The sequence below is a fragment of the Mustela putorius genome, unplaced genomic scaffold, assembly GCF_011764305.1.
Source record: "Mustela putorius furo isolate JIRA1106 unplaced genomic scaffold, ASM1176430v1.1 tig00000129_pilon_pilon_pilon, whole genome shotgun sequence".
Taxonomy (NCBI): domain Eukaryota; kingdom Metazoa; phylum Chordata; class Mammalia; order Carnivora; family Mustelidae; genus Mustela; species Mustela putorius.
In genome coordinates this window covers 13376813-13396467 of record NW_025421290.1, presented here as the reverse complement: position 1 = coordinate 13396467, position 19655 = coordinate 13376813, and the positions used below count along the sequence as shown (strand labels likewise).

The 19655-nt window shown below is 42.0% G+C and overlaps 1 protein-coding gene across 4 annotated transcripts in view; it reads right to left on the bottom strand.

The window, feature by feature from the left end:
• DAAM1 (dishevelled associated activator of morphogenesis 1) overlaps positions 1–19655 on the bottom strand; it is a 162691-nt gene that overhangs the window by 23540 nt on the left and 119496 nt on the right. For 3 of the 4 annotated variants that reach the window (XM_004738862.3, XM_045070058.1, XM_045070062.1), the window contains exons 12-18: positions 19573–19631; positions 16403–16590; positions 15554–15856; positions 15143–15250; positions 8819–8848; positions 7601–7707; positions 520–604 (exon numbers count right to left, since the gene is read on the bottom strand). In XM_004738862.3, coding sequence (XP_004738919.1) covers positions 520–604; positions 7601–7707; positions 8819–8848; positions 15143–15250; positions 15554–15856; positions 16403–16590; positions 19573–19631 — 880 coding nt within the window. The remainder of the gene's footprint in view (positions 1–519; positions 605–7600; positions 7708–8818; positions 8849–15142; positions 15251–15553; positions 15857–16402; positions 16591–19572; positions 19632–19655) is intronic. The other variant, XM_004738865.3, reaches the window with a different exon arrangement.

Below are 19655 nucleotides of genomic sequence, written 5' to 3'. Positions count from 1 at the left end.
TGAAGAGAGGCTAAGTCACTCCATCCAGCTTGGCTGGCCACGGTTAATACGAATTACTTTGATGCAGATGACAGAGCTAAGGGGTTTAACGGTAACTACTGGGGTGTAGAAATGGTGCGTCAAGGCCAATACACAAACTTTATTAAGGATTCAGTAATGAATCAGTTTATGTAGTAGCCTGTGATCTCATGGTGCTGGTAAGATTCTCCGTAAGCCTGTCCCACAGACTTCCCTGGAGTTGATAGATTTGTATGACCTATGAAGGCATAGTAACTATAGCATGAAGAACAGAATCTGGCCTTGTGGGTCCCAGGCATCTGACAAACTTGTGACCTTCCTTTTCACCCAACATTTTGAGGAGCAATGAGAGAATAAAGCCTCTTAAGAGAGCCACATTCAACATTGGTTCAGAGATGAGGAAATTATCCACCAGCAACAACCAGATTTTCTCAATATCCCACTCCCTGCTGGAAGCCAGTTGTCACTTGTGCTCTGAGATAAGTCTGTCTGGCAGCTCACCTGTTCCAGCATGTCCTTGGGCAGATCTTCCTGCTCGTCCATTGTTAGAATTGCCTGTTTGATTTCATCATTGGACAATTTCAACCTGGATAAAGAATATTTTATTTTGTTGTTAACAATACTGGCTTGAGTATTAAAACTTAATGCAAGATAATTCATTCTGCTACTCCAGCTGCTGATTTTCAAGAACTGTTTTTCTCAAAATCTCTTAGTGAAAGCTTATTTCCTGACAATATTGCCCCTAAAAATAGTATTTTGAAACCGTTTTAACATTCTTTCAGGACTTTGTAATGCTCTGCTGACACAGAGAACATATCTGTTTTATTGTTTAGTTTCTATTGTTCTACTGTTTAGTTTCCTTAAGTAAGGGGTTGGAGGATGAGGAATAGGTAAGACATCTATACCCACCGTTTGCTTTACATATAGTAGCCATGTACTGTAGATGAGAAAGGAAAACTAAATTCCTTTTTTAAAAAGATTTTAAAGATTTATTTATTTTATTTTAGAGTGAGAGAGTGTGCAGGCATGCAGAGGCATTAGGGGAGAAGGAGAGAGAATTTCCAGCAGGCTCCACAACGAGCACAGAGTCTGACCTCACAACCTTGGGGTCATGACCTGAGCCAAAATCGAGAGTCAGATGCTTAACCGACTGAGCCACCTAGCACCCCAAAAAACTAAATTCTGAACTTGATAATTCATCAGGATTGTTTAAAGTTTGTTTTCAGATTAAAAATTGATTTTAAAAGGGTTGAAATCTGTTATTATTAAAAAGTTGAATAGTTAATACTCAGAGTAAAAGGCAAACACACTTCATGGTGGAGGAGTTTTCACATATATTATTTTGTTGGAGGTTTAAAATAACTGTGATGGTCATTTTTTTTTTTTAAATGGAGGGAGAAACTGAGGCGCAGAATGTCTAAGTGAATTGCCCAAGGTCGAATGTACGGAAAGTGGCATTATCTATCACAAACAGGAAACTCTTGATTCCTAACCCTAAATTCCTTTTACAAATCTGCTTATCTAGTTAATAACTTTTAGGGAAGAATTTAAGTAAAACCAGAAATCTGTTTTCTGTTTATCATAAACGTATATGATTTACTAATTAAATTAAGGATTTACATCTTGATTATGTCAGCACAACAAAGTGTGGACTATAAAGAAAAGTCATGAAATTAAAATGCACTTGCAAAAATGTGTTTCTTTCAGACACAACCAATAGTCTTCACTAGGGGGAAAGGTTTTCATCAGATGATTAGCTAGAACAACAGAGTCATTCTCTTGTTCTATCTGTAAGCATCAGCTCCAGACTTACTTAAAGAAAAAAAAAATCTTACTTCCTTATTAAACTACCACTAAAGTGACATATTAACATTATTTGGTCTGTTCTAGTCTATGATCTTCAAGAAAAATCACATTAGGCCTAGAGATAAAGACATACACACACAAATACAAGGGCAAGATATACAGCCTTCACAGGGAGCATCTGAAGGTAGGGGCTTTGGCATCAGGCTGGGCCCCAGTCCTGGCGGAGAGGGCTGGGCCAATGTGACCTTGGATGAGGTGTTTTTTAAGCCTTCGTTTTCTCATCAAACTGCGTCAAATAATGCCCGTAAAGCACTGATCTCTCTGCCTGGCCATGGATAAGGTTCACTAAACTAACTATAGGTATTACTCTCCAACGGACTCTTCTCCAAAGGGGACAAGAAGCAGCAGTACTTTCCTAACCTAAACATTCACATGCAGATACGTGATCACTACACTGCGCTTAGGGTCATTATGAACACTTCCCAAAGCACTCTCACAACCCATTACTTCTACCAGTTTCTTCTCTGTACACAGCATCCATTAGGCCCAGGAGTATTAAACAAGAATTTCAAGACAGCGTTCTTAATTTAAAGATGGTTATAGTGTTTGGGGGCATCAAACGATAAGCTGCAATACTCGTGCTCTCACAGATAAACGAGAGGGCAGCCTGAGTGCAGGGGTGGGCACAAAGGTCACAGAAGGAGGAAAGGAACCTGGGGTTCACACACACCCCACTCTGGACAGCTCTGGCTTGTCCTTTTTGCTAAACTTTGACATAATATTGTGAAAACCAGCCATTTTGCTATGTACACTGAATGTTGTTTCATGTGCCAGTAAGTAGGAAAGGGAAGGAACAAATCCGTGCATCTTACTGTACTAGTAGCATCCTCTTTTACCTCCTGTTGTCAAATCCAAATACATGGCATCTAGGCAATATGTGAAACTGCTTTTTTGTTTTTGTTTTTGTTTTTAAAAGAGAGGGAGAGTGTGTCCTGATGGATATGGGGCTAGAACTTATGACCCTGAGATCAAGACTGAGACACTTAACTGACTGAGTCTCCCAGGAGCCCTGAAACTGCCTGTGTTCTAAAAGGAGACCCATTCTATCACCTCATCTGAGGTATGGCACCCTCATAATTCCCTGGACCTGCTCAGACCTCTTCAGGTTGTTTTAGTCTTCTTGGGACAATCATCACCCCACAAACATTTTCACCAGAACATCATGATGGAAAATCCCCAAACTTCATTGGAACCATTTAGCTGAGCTGGTGTGGGTAAAACATATGATAGGATAAAAAATATCCTGGCTTCACCGGACAGGCTCTGGGTAGCCCTCAATTCTAGGACACGAAAGGCTCTGAATCCTTTAGGAGCAAACACCACAGTTCAGCCAGGCCCGGCCAGGGAAGAGGAACATTGAGGAAGGCTGAAACCGCCACTAATAAAAACCAACTGGCTGTGGAACCGTCTATAGCCATCCTGAGAAAAGCCCCACTTAGAAGAAAAAAGTAAATTAGTTCTGTGTCCTTTTCACACTGAGCTGAAGAAACTACTTTATGGTGTGGTTCCGCTGAGCCCTTCTGTTTTGCATTTAAAAGAAAAGGGGTTGAAAATCGGAGTGAGAACAATACTTGAAGTATCAGATTTGCATTCATTAGCTCCCCGTATGGAGTGCAGAACTTCTTGCTTTTGAAATTGTATATATTTATGCTTCTCAACCCCCAGAGGCTGTCTGGACAAAACACTAGCTCTAATTCATAACAATTTTGGTTTCTCTTTATGTGTTTCACAAAGAGACTTGAGACTTTAATGGATAGTACTTAAGAAAATCTACCTGTCAACATACTGCCTCACACGCGGCCTGCTGGAGCAGACAAAGAGACTGCGCCCTCGGGGAAAGAGGAGAAGGGGACTCCGCCCTCGGGGACCAGTCTGTAGGTTGCTGGGTTCTCAGTATCATCTGTCATCCACAGAGTGAGTTGCTGCTAATCTCTGTAATTTAAGGACCCTACCAATTCTAATGTTTTAATCGCTTTTAAAGCTTGCCAGTGTTCTGGTGTGCTGGAGGGTGGCAACTTCTCAGACATCCACCTCAACTTTCTTTACAAGGAAGGAAACAAACCGGCCACTTAAAAACAGTAGTTAAGTCTACCTTGCGTCCCTCAAGTATTTCAAAAATTTGCCAAGAGAACTGGAACATCCAGGCATAATGAAAATGAGTTAGGGATGGACGGCTAGATCAGCCTTAGCTCTGCTTCAGTGGATTTAAGCCAAATCCCCCAACTTTAAAGTAGCTTTTTGTGGTTTACTGCACCCTGGCCGCCATTTTAAGTGAGCATCTGGAAAAAAAAAGAATGGCAGAACACTTCATAAAAGTGTATTTAAGGTGGGTTCATTTTGCAATATAAACCAGCTTCCAAGTTTCTTTCTTTTTTGGGGGAGGGAGGGAGAGGTCGGTTTTAGGGAATAAAGCAGAGTGAATTTTAATTGCCACATGTCACCTGGATAAGCCCGGTAAGTTGGTGCTCCCTCTGCCTGTGGCCTGAGGAGGGGGTTCTTAGTTTGAGGAGCACCACGTTCACTGCACTTGCAAGTCTGTGGCAAGCGGGGACCCTCATGGCCTGGAGCTTCTGTTTCAAAGTCACCTTCCAGGCAGTCTCTTTCCAGGAGCTGCGGGTAGTCCTGGCCATGAAGGCGGCGAGTCCCAAGTACAGGGACTGTGCGTCCCTCCCCTGCTGGGCTTGTGGGGAAGGAAGGGCTTCCTTCTGACTCCTGAGTCCCCCCCTCATCTTCATTTTATAGATGAGGAGGGTATTGCTTGTCCCTGACTGAGTGATGCACTCACGAAGGCACCAGGCATGGATCCCGGGCTCTCTTGCCCAGTCTCATTCCTTATGACTGATGATGCCACCATGCGGGGCTCTCCTTCTCAGCTATGCGCCGACCCCTCAGGTGCCTTGGCTTCCGCGGAGTGCCTCTTCAGAACTTCCCCCCCCCTGTACCCCCCCAGTGTAACTGTTATCGCTCTAGGAGGTCCCCTCCCTCTGGTGAGCCCCATCAGTGTCCTTCTCACTTGGCTGAGCATCTGGCTCCTTCTGGTCCCATCAGCCTAGGCCTGAGCTGTTCACAAGCTACCTTGCTGGTGTCATTTCCATTCTCCAGTGAGCCATGAGCTTTCAAAGTCACAGTCTGTTCTGTGGCACCCTGCATAGCGCCAGGCAAACAAATGCGTCAAAGTGATAACTCTAAGAAAAAAAGCATCACACACACTTTCATAGGTTTCTTCCTTCCTTCTAGCCCCTAGCTCCTTCCGTATGCGGTAACGCACTGCCAATGAAGGAGGGTGGTAAAAGTAAGGTGAACTGCTGACCAGCTAAATAACTAAACACAACCTAAATTAAAACTAAATCTGCTTCATTTCTATTACTTTTACCACACAGCACACTACAGGTCAGTCCTGTGCTTTCCTGACAGGAGTAAAACTATTGATCATGGAGCAGAAAAGCATATAGGGCTGAGTCCTCAGTGGGAAAGAGGTTTTAGAACCTGATCCATAAGGTCTAATTACTGTAAGGTCAGCTGGGACTCAAAATTACCTTGTTATGTACAATCTGCTTTTTAATTATGCTCATTATAATAACACTCATTCGTTAAATTGGATTTTAATAGCTACTCTAACAGATACAAGGCAATTTCTCAAAAATTATCTTCCAGAGAGAGTTTAGATACAGTGTTCAAGTTCTAAGTCACCTTAAGCTCTGACACTTCTGAGGTAACAAGGAAACTGCACAGCACAAATAAGAAATAATTCCTTCAGGGCGCCTGGGTGGCTCAGTGGGTTAAGCCGCTGCCTTCGGCTCAGGTCATGATCTCAGAGTCCTGGGATCGAGTCCCGCATCGGGCTCTCTGCTCAGCAGAGAGCCTGCTTCCCTCTCTCTCTCTCTGCCTGCCTCTCCATCTACTTGTGATTTCTCTCTGTCAAATAAATAAATAAAATCTTTAAAAAAAAAAAAAAAAAAAAAAAAAAAAAAAGAAATAATTCCTTCAATAATGAGATGGGAAATTTGCCAGAAAGAGCTGTAACCTTCTCTGAAACTGGTGTCAGTGTTATTATCCTCACTGACATCTCGTACTGAGAATAATCTGTCTATGAGGAACTAGGTCACAGATTTTACTGTGATGAGCACTTAAGTAATATAGAAATTCAGGGTGATAGCTCCCTTTGTCAAGCTGTTTAAAAATGTCCCTCTAGACTGCAAAAGCATAAAAAGAGGCAGAAATTCTAGGCTTTAGGGGGAAAAAAAACTTCCCCCCAATTTTCATTTAATGTCACTACTAAGAATGTGACTTGTAAAAGGAAATGACAGCAAAGCGAATTGTATATACTATAGAAGAAAAGTAAGTAGACCTTCAGTTTATTTCCCTGGTATCTTCCTGAGCATGTGTTCAGGGAGAAAAAAAGTGGGGCTAAGTACAGGGCCTGGCCATTTACATAGCTTCCAGCCAGAGGCAGAAATTAAATGCCAATAGGATGGTTCTCGTTACCTTCCTGGTTGTATTAAATTCAGGGATCTCATTAAGCTTCAGTTTCTCTTCTAAGAGAAGAAACATTTGCTCCCTAAAGTAATATATATCTGGCTAATAATCAAGCTCCACGCTGTAACCCAAGCAGCAGTGTTTTATGTTAAAAGAAATTCACTGTAAGACCATCTAAAAATAAAGACCGCAGGGGCGCCTGGGTGGCTCAGCCAGTGAAATGCCTGAGTCTTGAATGCAGCTTGGGTCATGATCTCAGGGTCATGAGACCGAGCCCCACGTTGGGCTCGGCACTCAGTGCAGAGTCTGCTTGAGATTCTTTACCTCCGCCTCTGCCCCTCCCCATGCTTGCACTTCCTGAATAAATAAAAAATAAAGGCTGCCACTTTCCCTTTTTACTCTGAAAATGAAGCCACCTTAAACCAGCTTTAATACCTATATAATATTCTTTCAGAATGTGACCAGGGAGGCTTATATTTAATGCCCCCAAATTTAGGATATTCATTTATCTCTTAAGCGTTAGGTATCTTTGCCTGACAGAAAAGTTTCTTCTAGAGAAAAGAAGAAATTAGATACAGAAAAGCTACTTGAAATGCCCAGAACAACCAGACATAGTGCCTGAAGCTATGGGCAGATTCCAGCCTCCCAAGTTTCCTTTCTTCTTTTCAAGTTCCAAGGCCGTGATGGTTCACTAATTATGAGAAAGATTCTCAACAAGGCTGAAATGGATAAATTAGCATTTCACTCAGGTTTGAGATTTACATCTCTTTAGTCATAAAAATGTTCAGAAAGAACATGAAAATCATAAACTTGAAGTATAAAAAGGTGACTTAGAAAAGCAAAATGAAACAAAGAGCTTTTACCATTGCTGCTGATTCTGGGACAGTGTTACTCAACAGCTAAAATATTTCTAAAGCCAGGAAATATAAATAAAGGTAAAGTCCATTTTATAGGCTCTCTGGAAAAATAAACAAAACAAAACACTGATTTGGGATGTTCCACTCTTTAACTTCAGGACTCTGTGGAAATTAAACTCTAAGAAACGAAGAAGCATCCAGCTCTGATATATTCCACACAGGGAAGTAGGGGCCATGAGTTCTCCTCTCCTTAGACAAAAGAGAATCCAAAGAACTGAATCTCAGCAGAATCCGATTAAAAGAACAAGTACAAACGTGTGGATGGGAGCCACGGGAGAGGAAAGTTGGTCTTACCAGAAATGTTTATTCAATATCAACAATACCTCGAGAGAAGGATGTTGCAATTCTGAGCTCTCCGACCATCAATCACTGAAAGCTCTTTGACTTTAAGTTTGGAACTCAGTGTGTCATCAATGGCATCTGCTTCTTTCTATAAAGAGCATGAAAGAAATCCATCAAAGTCAAACAGGGACATTCCGACTTCAGACACACATTTTCCTTTAAATTTTCTGTTTACACACACACATACACACACACGCGCGCACGCACACACACAGGCGAGGCTGAGATGGTGAGGGAGGGAGTCCAGGGAGGTGGTGGAACAAAGGGCTAAAATCAAGTTGACAAAGGGAAGTAGTAAGAAAAGTTGACCACCCACATTTGAAAAAGCATTTTTGGAAGAACAAAGTGCATCTCGAAGTTGAAGATGCTAAGCGTGCATAAATTATCAGTGAGCAGTGCCCTCCTTTGTCCCCCAAATCCCTATGGATAGCAGACAGAAGAACTGTCACTATGAATCAAGCTCGGCTGAGGCTTGCCATTGCCAGTCCTGGCCGTTTGCAGGGCCCATTCACTCCAGAACCATTTGCATCCTGAGCACTCAAAAAGCTGAACAATAAATCCTGCCAAACGTCCTCATGTGCAACAGGAAGCTCCCAAGCCCAGATGGTACCTTTCATCACCCTGGAGTCTGATGGATAACAGACAGGGGGCAGTTCAAGGCATGAGTGCAATTACTTGAATTAACAACAAAACACTACTTTGTTGTGTACTCCGCTGCTGTACAAAAAGCTGTAAGCAATGATGTCCCATCGTAATTTATGGTGGAAGAGGCAAAAAACAATTGTATATAAAATACTATTTATGTAAACTGGGCATCAAGGTGAAAATCCAGACTAACTTGATAAATAGCAAGTTTTAATTTTATTAGAGGTCAGAATCAATTTTAAAAATGGATCACGGCATTTTTAAAATGTAAGAAAACCAATGAGCTCTGGAACTGTGTAACAGTTTAGGAAAACAAAGACAATATGAAATTTATAGTAAGAGGCACCATGTGATCAAACGTCAACTGTCTTCTGTCATGCTGATATTTTCAGGCAGACCTCTAAGTATCAGTTAAGAGTTGAAACCCAATGCAGAATTATATAAGCCCTGAGTTACACTATCTAGGAAAAAAAAAATTGGATAACCAAGATATTTTGAGCTTATGTTGAGCCAAGAAGTTATAGTAAGCAAAGTTTGAGTAGTTGCTTACTTACCTGCTTGGAGTTACTGTTCACAAAGAAATCCTACAGCCATGGCAGAGGCATGGAAAAGGCAAATCAGACACATGCAGTTCAGAAATCACAACAACAAGTGGGAGAAAGTGAAAGCAGTCAAGGAAATCAGTGACACAGGGTAAGAGAGAATTTATGCCCCAAGGACCAGCCATGAGAGTTGATGAAGATGGGAGAGTCTGACTGAAGATACGATGAAGAGTGCGAACTAAGCATTCTGGGGAGAGAAAAACGACATGCGCAGTACACCATTTTCAATGTGGGCAAATCAAATTCAGAGAAGAAAGGACTTAGACACTCCGGAAAGACCCAAGTTGGGAAAGGAACAAATTCTCTTTGAAAGAGAAATGGGCTCCATTTATTCAACATGATGATATTCACTTGAAGCAGAAAAATATCAATCAATTCCATCAACTTGAGGAAACTACTCCCATGGTAATGTCCTACCAGCAAAATATTCTTTTTGGGTGGGTGGGGGTGGTGGTGGTGATGGTGTTGAAATAATCTCCTGTCTTCTTGTGCCATAAGGAAGGATTAAGAAAATACAAAAGACAAATTCAACAATATAGGTCAATAATGTTAATCCTCAGAATCCCCTGAGTCCCAAACAATGCCTGGTGGCACTGTGGGTAGTATGAGGAAAAAGACAGAATGTGCAATTAAGAGACAATACATGATCATGTTGTGTGCAGGCCCTTGGTGGCGCTGTCCCAGCTGCCTCAGGGCTGTTCAAGCACACAAGGTCAGCAGCCTCTTCCTGAAATACTCCAGACGAGACTTGGAACGAAGAAGAGAAAGAGGGAGAAGCAACTGACACGTTAAGAGAAAGTGCCAGCTTTCTTCACATGTTTCTGCTGTGCTGGAATGAGTGGGGCTTTGGTGTACAAAACACACACCAGCTCTCAGGCCAACGGCTTGCACAACCAGCAGTTGTTCAGCAGATTCCTCAAGGCTGCACCGGCCCTGACAGCATAGCTAAGATGAGCCATTCCACATCATTCTTCCAGTGGGAAGCACAATGTGTCCCTCTTCTGCTCCACCCATACAAGGATGGATTGCTTTTCTAGAATGGCATTTAAATAAGTTGATAACCACAGGAAACCTTGCTTCTCCGATGCCACACTTTTCTTTTGTCCTGGTTTTAACAACCAGGTTTTCTAGTCTGAAACTCCTCAGGACACTTGCCCTGTGAAAGCAGTGTCTCCTTCCAAGGGCAGGAAAAAACTATGGTAACATGGATTCCATGAAGTCATCTTATCCTACTTTTCTCTCTTAAAGAGACAAGTTGAATTTAGATCCAGCTTTTACTGTCTGGCCTTCAAAGAAAAAACTTCTTTGAAGTTTTCTATCAACTTACTCTCCATTAAGTTCCCACCACCAGAAAGTTAAGACTTGGGACCTTCACTGTAGTGCGCTATGGAATTAGGCAACTATCACTGACTGGGTGTGAGGCTTGCAGCTCAGTCTTACTATCTGCAAAATGAATTAACAACTGGATTATTATTGTGATGATTAAACATGATAATTCATGGAAAGCATTTTGTACAGTACCTGACACACACGTATGAGCTTGGTACTTGGAAGCTATTATACAATTATCTTTCAGGCTGATGATCAAGCCCATTTTTTTCTCCTATTGCTCTCTTTTTCCACAGAGTTGAAGAACAGCTGGTCCAGGATCTCCCATTTATCACCAGCAGCAGAAGTAAGGGTAACAGTTAATAGCTAAGTAAGGTATCTTATCTTTCCAGAGGTGAGGATGAGGAAGGCCATGGGAGAGTTTAGTCAATTGTTAGCCTTAAGATTTCCCTTCTTTAGGGGTCCTTTAACCCAACACATTTTAAATAAAATCACAAAGCTTATTAGATATGCTATGTTAAAAATAATGATGTTTCCAGGCCTCTTTCAAATAAGTTACCATTCTTCTTGAAACTTCTAAATTATTCCCTAATTGGCTTCGGCCAAACACCATAAGATCAGCTATATTTGGTTCTACCTAATAGGATGTCTGATTTTTTCAGATGATTTTTGGTGTAGGCCTTTGGGAAACAGAAAGCTGGGACTTGCATTTTCAGGAACCAATGCTGACAGATTCTTAGAGATAAAGTTCTGCAATGACAGGATGCTTCAACACTTCACAGATAATAATAATCCTTACCTGAATGGTTCTTAATCTTTTTGAGGTTGAGGTCCCTTTGTAAATCTGATAAAAGCTAGGGACCTCTCTCTAGAAAAATGCATACTATTCATAGAAATACATACTATTTGTACAAAACCTTTTCTTTCTATATGTGCTGTGGCTAAGGGCCAAGATTCCTGAAATAAATACCCTAATTCATAATTTTTCAATGTAAAATCTAGATCTACAGAATAATGAAAATGTAAAAAGAAAGAAAAATTCTTTGATCATTTATATTTAAAAAAATGAGAAGATAGCATTGAATGTTCCAAATGGGAGCCCAAGAATGACTTCTCTATTACATATTAGCAGGAGAGGTCAGATTCAGGAGCTTGGGATAACAGTTATCCTTCGTTCCCTAAATCAGAGCAGAGAGGCTTTCAAATGTTATACTACATGCTGCTAAAGGAGTGTCCTCAGGCAAAGAACTGAGAAGGAATGGAGATACAAGCTGTTAATTTATCGCTACAAAGATAAGACTCCTTTTAGGTTAATGGGACATTCACTTTCCTCTACCCAACTCCACAGATAGGGAGAATGAATTTATAACATCTCAACAGGAAAATTTCCCACAAAACCAAAATGAATATTGTTCAACTCTATCTGAAACAGTACTACTATGCAATGCACATTATGTATTAAAATAAGTCTTTTGTGGTTGGCCTGGAAATCACGCATAATACAGTTTCAATGAGAAAATAAGGTTCTGAGATTCAAGAAATTGACTTTCAAATGAACTTCTGGAATGTAAGCAGGGGAATAACTGCCTGCTATTCCATTTCATGGGGCACATAAGCCTACATAATCAGCTCTGCACACCTTTGCTATCCACACTGAAAAAAAAAATCCTGAATAGAAATGGTCTTATTCTTAAAACTGTGATTACAGACAATCCTTTACAAAGCCTGACTTTCATCACCAACAGGAGCACTGCATAAGAACCAAGTGAAACTGAGAATTTACGCCACTTTGTAACCTGGTTGTGCCACCTGTTCAGACACTGAATATAAACTAAGCCCTATTTCTACTTATTGGTGAGATAGAAATAATACCTCATAGAGCTGGCATGAGGGTTAAATAAAAAAGTAAGTATAAGAGTGCCTCAAGAATTAAATTTTGGGATTGATGAGACTGGGACTATATATTTCATATTCAGCACCAAAAATGTAATAGATACTTAATATTATCATTTTTTAGTCTATATTATGGTTGTTTGCAGGTTTCTCCACTTTGCTTTTATGTAGCAAGTTGCTTCGCACACCTGTGTAACAGTTTAATACATCTGCAACCTTTGAAGTATTTCATATACAAAGCAGACATTATAAATACATTTTGATTTTAATGATAAAATATTTCTCAGATCAATTGGGCATTTTTTGTGTATGTGTACATATGTATATAAAATCTCTCCTAAATATCATAAATCAGTGTTCACCTAAATTATACTAATCTCATATTTGAGATTTTGTTCAAAATCTTAGTGTAGTGTTCTTGTTACAGGCATGCAAGTAATGGCATTCAAGTGTTCTTCTGCCTGAGAAACTGACTTGCTCAAGCAACTGGCTGAAGTTCAGGCAATCTGACCAGGGTTTTAGAAGTGGAGAGAAGAAAGAGGAGATATCGTAGAAAAAAAATAGGTTCCCAGTATTCACTTGGGAGTGGAAAAGAGAGCAGTTCAAGTGTGATGATAATTACATAGTGCACTGCCAAGATTAAAATGAAAATGCACGGGTCTTAGACATTGCCATTAGATAGGAGACTAGGGAACACGCAATGACAGATACCCCATTTCCTTTACTCTGTCCTACATATTTCTACTAGAATGTCTGTATCTTTAGATTTTTTTTTTTTTTTTTGTCTCTCAACATGTAATAAACTCAATAAAATGGCTCACATTACCTTCATTTGGGAAATATATCTATGGTTTAAAAATCTCATCTCAAATTCTTGCACCAAGAGAGGAAACATACTTCAATTAAGCAGAGCCAAATGTGTTGAAATTTTTTTTCCAGGAAGTGCTATTGAAAATGTCACAAATGATTCTACTTACCAGTCTACTTAGTGTTAAGTACAACTGAAATGTTCTGGTCTATACTGACGGGAATGACTACTGATTACTTAAACAGCAACTGGTTGCTAGGAGACAATTACCCAATTGCTAGGCTTTCTACAACCTCATCTCCCAGAGCTCTTGAGAACTGTCCACATATTTGTCCCAGAGCACTTTGGCAGCATCCTTCTGCACCTTCTGTTGAAAGCCTGTTAATTACGAGTCTTGTAAACTTGGGTCTTTTAACCACCTGCCCTCATAATAAATGCAGCCTACATGCTCAGACTTGAACAGCAGCTTGGAATAACTGCTGTTTTCCCTTCCTTTAATTTACTTTTCTGAATTCCTAAACCTTCATCTTAGGCATCCAGAATGGGCCAGTATTAGTGACTAAAACTGAAGTGGGAAATCAATTGGATGTGCAACGAGGTCAGAAGATCATTTGAATCTAACAGGAAATTTGCTAAAATGTCACCCAGAGAACACCCTCCTGGGTCAGCAGAGAGCCAGAGAGAAGAGGCCCATCACAGCCAATCAGAACAAGCCTGATCCAAACACCTGCCATACGAGGGCCCGAAAACATACCCTTTGGCTGTCCTTTGAAAGCTACTGGGCATGTCTTATCGTTTTTTTCTTTGCTTTCCTTTATTTTGTGTGTACAACTGCCTCATACTTACGGGGGAGGGAGGGAGGTCCCAGCTGAGGGGCTCCTGTTTTAGGGTCATGCTACCATAACAGACAACCATCTGCATTTTCGTACTCAACTAGCATAGCATAAAATGCACTACAGAGAAGCTTTCCCTCTCAGTGAAATATTCTGACTAAAAGGCATACACTACCTTTTCAAGTTCAGGTGCATCAAAGGTTTTGAAATAAAAATGTGTCAGCTTTTCTTCTCCCCAGCCTCAGTCCATCTTCTCCTGATGCTTGCTTGTTCTGTTCTGAGACACTTTTCCTTGGGAACCAGGCCCCGCCTAAGCAGACTAGGAAGTGTGCAGCTTGTCTGAGGATGGCCCCCCACCCTGCCCGGGCATGATTCCTGCAGGCATTAAAGACCTCCCAGCAAAGCCCAAGGAAAGCCCCTGTGCAGATGCCTGCGTTCCTAGTAAGACCTGTTCTGCTCTCTGCAGCATCTCTTTGGTCACGGTGAAGAATCTTCCTGCTCATGCTCCAGGATACAATGTAGCCCTTCCCAGGTGTCTGACTGGGACCCTACTCCACCTGTTCCTTGTTCTTCTGAAATTCTCTGTCCCCAGCCACCTTGCTGTGACCTCTTCTGGTCTACTATTAGGAGGATCTATTAAGATGCCATCTCTAGGAGTAAGAGGTACCAGCCAGAAGGGATTGGGGCTTATGGCATCATGCTTGCTAACTGGTCACATCGACACAGCCAGCCAGCAAGCACCAGGTACCACTAGTATTCTCACTAGTATCACAAATGCTTTGCTCATGTTTCAGAAGCTTCTCTGGTTCTCTCTATCAGTGCCATCCGCCAACTAGCTCCGCCTTCCCAGCCCCACTTCTGAGTCTATCAGGTTCATGACATACAGTCAGAATTCCTCTCCGAGGTTTTAGCTAACTGCCAAGTTAGAGTTATTTACAAACTTCTGCACTTCTAAAAGCTCCACCTACTTCAGAGCAGTCCACTTCTGATAATAACCACTTGATACATATATTTAAAAGCCAGATATGCTAAGATGGCTTGAGAAACACACCTCGTGAGGGGACAATACAAGTTACGTAGCTCTCCTAGTACTATTTTCTCCTGGTGACCCTTCTGGACTAAGTACAAGTGATAAAAATCATAAGTATTAAGAACTGCCTCCACCAAAGGAGATAAGGTCTTGAATACACACCAGGGTATGAGTATCAACGTTCACACACACAACTGACGGGCACCTAGACACACATGTGGACACACACACACCATGCTGCTTGGCAGGAACATACCAGGGTAGACCCAGCAGCCTAGAACTAAGATGCCTATCACATCATGGGGTGACAGATGGCCCAGGAACCACGCACAAGGATGATGTTTTTTTATTCTTTTAGCATCTTGGAGACCACGTGTTGTTACCTGCTGTCTTTGGTAGGCAGAGAATGTTCTTTCCAGGTCTTCAAGATCTAGAATTTTGAAGACTTTTGTATCATCAATTTCAGTCCATACTGTTCCTTCTAGTTTATTCTGCAAACAACAAGTTAATAAGTGCTAGAGTTATAGTTAATACACAAAAAGAATAGACACGATTTTTTTTTCAAAGTGCTACTATCCCCAATTTTTCATTTTACCAGATGCTCAAAGTGGGCTGGCTTCAGACAACATGCCATTTAGTCCAGTTTTATCACGTAAATATCTGAGCTGGTGAGAACCCGAGTCCAAACTAGAAACTGAAATCAATTAACGGCCAGGACTGTTTCCCTTTGCAGGCACAACACTGCGAGCTGCTAATGCTATCCCTTAGAGGGAAAATTAGAACAAAGGGCTTACCTCGGGCAGCTTAGACCAGTTGAAGGATTTCAGGGCATTTGTGGGCTGCGGAATGTTTTTCTTCTTGAGTGCCAGCCCCAGTGGAGCACCAGGAGGTGGCAGGATCCCTCCTAAGGGAGGTGGCCCCGGGGGAGGGGGAGGGCCGCCTGGAGGAAGGGGAGGGGGTGGGGGTGGAAGCATTACACCTGGCAGGGGTGGAGGTGGTGGGGGCGGCGGAACGAGGGATCCTGGTACAGAGGAAGGAAAGGGCCCCCCTGGAGCTCCAGGTGAGGGTCCCCCTGGGATTGAAGCACAGACAGCTCTCTGAAAAGGTAAAAAAAAAAAAAAAAAAAAAAAGACGACAAAATGTCAGTGTAAGAAGTAAATTCATCAGATGATTCTGAGAGTCTGAAACTTTGCCTAAAATGTATGTTATAGAGAAATCCACACTTCTGAGAAGATGGGTTTGCAGGGGCAGTAAATCAAATGGGTGTAGGCTCCTCAGGGACAACTGAGTCAGCCCTTTGTATCTGGAACCTCAGGGCTAATTTGTAAAGCGCTCATTCACATATGTCTCGCTTCTTGTAACATCATGGTCTGGTTTTCAAAAAACCAGTTTTCATTTCAAGAAGTCAGTGTGAGTCCCTCTGCTCTGATGAGAGGACCTGTATTAGAAATGCACACCCTCACGTCGCCTCTGCTGCCTAACCCACAGGATAGCAGAGGGAGCGAGTCTTCCGACCCCTGTGATAAATCACCAGGATTTATCCCCAGGCAGCAGTTGTCTGCCTAAGGTGAGGGTCTCCAGGGTAAGTGCGGCCTCAGCAGCTGCCAAGACCCGGCCCATCACCCGGCCCTCACCGTGCTCACCCTGCTGAGCTCATGGAGCTGTGCTGTGAGATCCGCCACCTGCTGCTTGACTTGCTTATGCTCGCTAGTCTCCTTTTCAAGTTTCTCTTTCATTTTATTTAAGGTCTGCATCATCTCTTCCTTCTCTTGGGTCTTGGCATCACACTCGCGCTCCTTCTTTTCCAATTTCTGTTGTAATTCATTGTGCTCTGCACAAGAAAACAACAGGACATGAAAACAGGGGACTCTTCAAAGTGGAAGCGCTTTCTCTAAACAGAAAATTGGCTGCGGATGATTGTTGAGGCTCTTTATTAGGTAAATATTATTCCTCTTCTCCATCAAAGGGAGCAGCTTGTGGGTTCAGTGGTGTTAGTACTTGGAGGGGTCCTTAGATGAACATTATTAGCTACAGAAGAGACCCTAAAGTGTGAGCACCTATTTGCGGAGGAGAAGGGGTCCTGGTTGGTACTTACTTCAGGATCCTGTCATATAAATGGCCCTTTAATCACTCTAGGGAAAACGAATATTAAAAGGGCCTCTTTTCACAAATTAGAAATGAGAACCAGAGAAGCCACTCTTTATTAGCTAGGTTGCTGGCTCATGTCCAACGAGCACAGGGCTGAAAGGGAAGATCTTGCTCTGTGAGGACATGCTGATCTCAGACCATGTCTGTCCCAACACCGAGTCCCTTTTCCCGTTCTCCTCTCAGAAGGCTACTTGGACTTGAAGGATTTCATGCTTCTGACAAATAATTCTTAAAACTTGTGAAAGCAAATGTTATCATCTCAGCATTAAAAACAAGGGCAGAGTGTGAGAATCACCATAATCTGGGGAGAGAACTATGAGGTGTCCGCTGTAGTTTTACTGACTTCCCAATCCTGCTCTAATGGAACAAGGCATCCAATTTAGCCTAATGCTTATTTACATTGCCAATATGCCTGCTGACTCCAGCCCTCACAGGAGTGAGGGGCTTTGGGAAAAAAGACTAATGAAGTTTAGGCTGCAGATTTTTATTTCAAATACTTGGCCCCGATTCCTACTCCTTTTATTTAGTAAACCCACTAGAGATATAATCCACTGGGGCAGAGCTACACAGAATTAGTCTCTATTTCTGAATCTGGTAACACATTTAAATTCTTGCTTTCTCTGTCTCTTACTTTCTGAGTTCCCCCAACTCAGTTCACAGAGAAGAGGTCAAGCCACTAGAAAGCTTTGGAGTCAAGATAACCACCAGTCCGCTTCTGCCGCTGTGTGGAATGCGCCCCTGACTTCCTCTGAGATGTGTCTAAAAATGACCTCACTGCACCTCAATCTCCTCTTCTACCTCCACTTCATTCCTCTTCCACAATAGTAAGACTTGCCTCTGATCACTGGTCATGAAGCTCTGACAAACCCAGCTGTGTGTCAGAACCACCTGAGAGAGTTTAACATTTTGGGAGTCTGTTCTATGGTTGGGGGGACAGGGCTTAGGAATTGGTTTTCAAATGCCCATCAGATGACTCGGATATAATACCATGTCTGGGAAGCTGCTGCCAAAAGGCTTCTTTCCACAAAGGACACCAAGTTACTTCCACCTTCCAGGTCCAGAGAACTTCCCATCTCCTCACAGCCTCCACCCTCCGATTCATCAAAGTATGCCCTCTTTAATACACCCTTGCTACCTGAAGCTTTCAGAAAAGAATTAATTTTATCTACAGTACCTCCTTTTTTACACTCTCCCTGTGACCTCACCGACCTTGGCCCTTATCTCTTGTACCACCTATGAGGGGAGAATCCTACCACAGTCCCTATTGTTTACTGTGCAACCGTATGTGCCAGGCATTACATTAGAGCCTCTTTATTTGCTTTGTCATTTAATCTTTGTAACAGCTCTGTGAGCTGGGTGTAATCTGCATCTCACAGAGGAAGAAGAGTGGAGAAGAGGACGTCACTGCCTGCACATGTACCCAGAGCCCAATGCAGTGCCTGATATATACAGGCATTAGACAAGCATCCACGGAACAAATGAATGACTCCAAAGCTTCTGTCCTACATACTCTCCTCAGCTTGCACCCTTGAATCCCCATGCTCTAGAGGGCACCCCTAGAGTTCCCCCCGATCATCTTCTCTTTGGTATAATCTCTCTTCACCCCAAACTCTTAGTGTTTCTCTTCTTTCTATAACAATTTCTGGAATCTATTAATAAAAAATGTATGTGGCAACCTTGCTTATGTGAGAGCAATGTTCCTTACGTGAGGAACCTGTAATATAAATGTACTTCACACATGGTATTTCCTGCTAGCAGTGGTGGCTCTGCTTTTCTGCTCAATGGAAAAGGACAAATGTGATGAGGGAAAAGGAAATGCTCTGGCATCTTTTGGACCCTCTTTTCAACACACTAAATATCGGGGTGAATGCTATTGTGTTTTGCTGGCTGTGGCTAAATAACTTGGACCAGGAAAAGGAAGTCAGTTAACCAGCATAGTGAAAGAGCAGAGGCCAGGAACAGGACTGTTTTTACAAAAGGGCCAACTTCAGTTGTTGTATTCTGAAGGAAGTAGGGCAACTTATGTCCCTTCTCTGCGCTGGCACAGCAATAGGCACAAATGACCCTCCTGGCATTTGATGCTGAGTGTTAATACCAAAGACATATTCTAATACTCACCAAGAACTGGTCTGTGAAAGTCTCATAATGTATATATCTACAACGGTCAGTGGTTTTCTACATGATTTTTCTTTTTATAACTGGTACCAAATTAAGGTCACATGGCGAATGGGGCTGCTGAAACCAAGTGGCCTGGGTTTTCCTTTTAAAATTCTGGGTCATCCCTGCTGTTCTTTATTACATTTCTTAAAACCTAGTGTGACTTAACGAACAGTTATGGGGCGGGGCAGCAAGGCTGGAAGGAGCAGTAGTTAAGAAAATTTGAATCAATGAATACCAAACACCAAATGCTACAAGCTCTTCCAAAAAAATTTACATAATTATAATAAAAGGATAAAATACTTAGCAATCAGCATGAAAACTAAAATAGCTCAATTCAAGAGAAAACAGGGCAAAAATGCCCCTAAGACATGGAAAAAGGAAAGACTGTTTGATGCACTAAAGTCGGGAAGAAGTATTAACGCAAATTTCTAAAATATACAGAGGGCAGAGCTGCCCAATTAACCAGTAACACGGCCTCTTCTCTTGTCGGGGCCTCATTATTTACCTTTTCTCATCTTTTCTGCTTGTTCTTTCCACTGTTTAACTTCATTTTCATTAACCAACCTGTATAATAGTAAAAGGAGTATT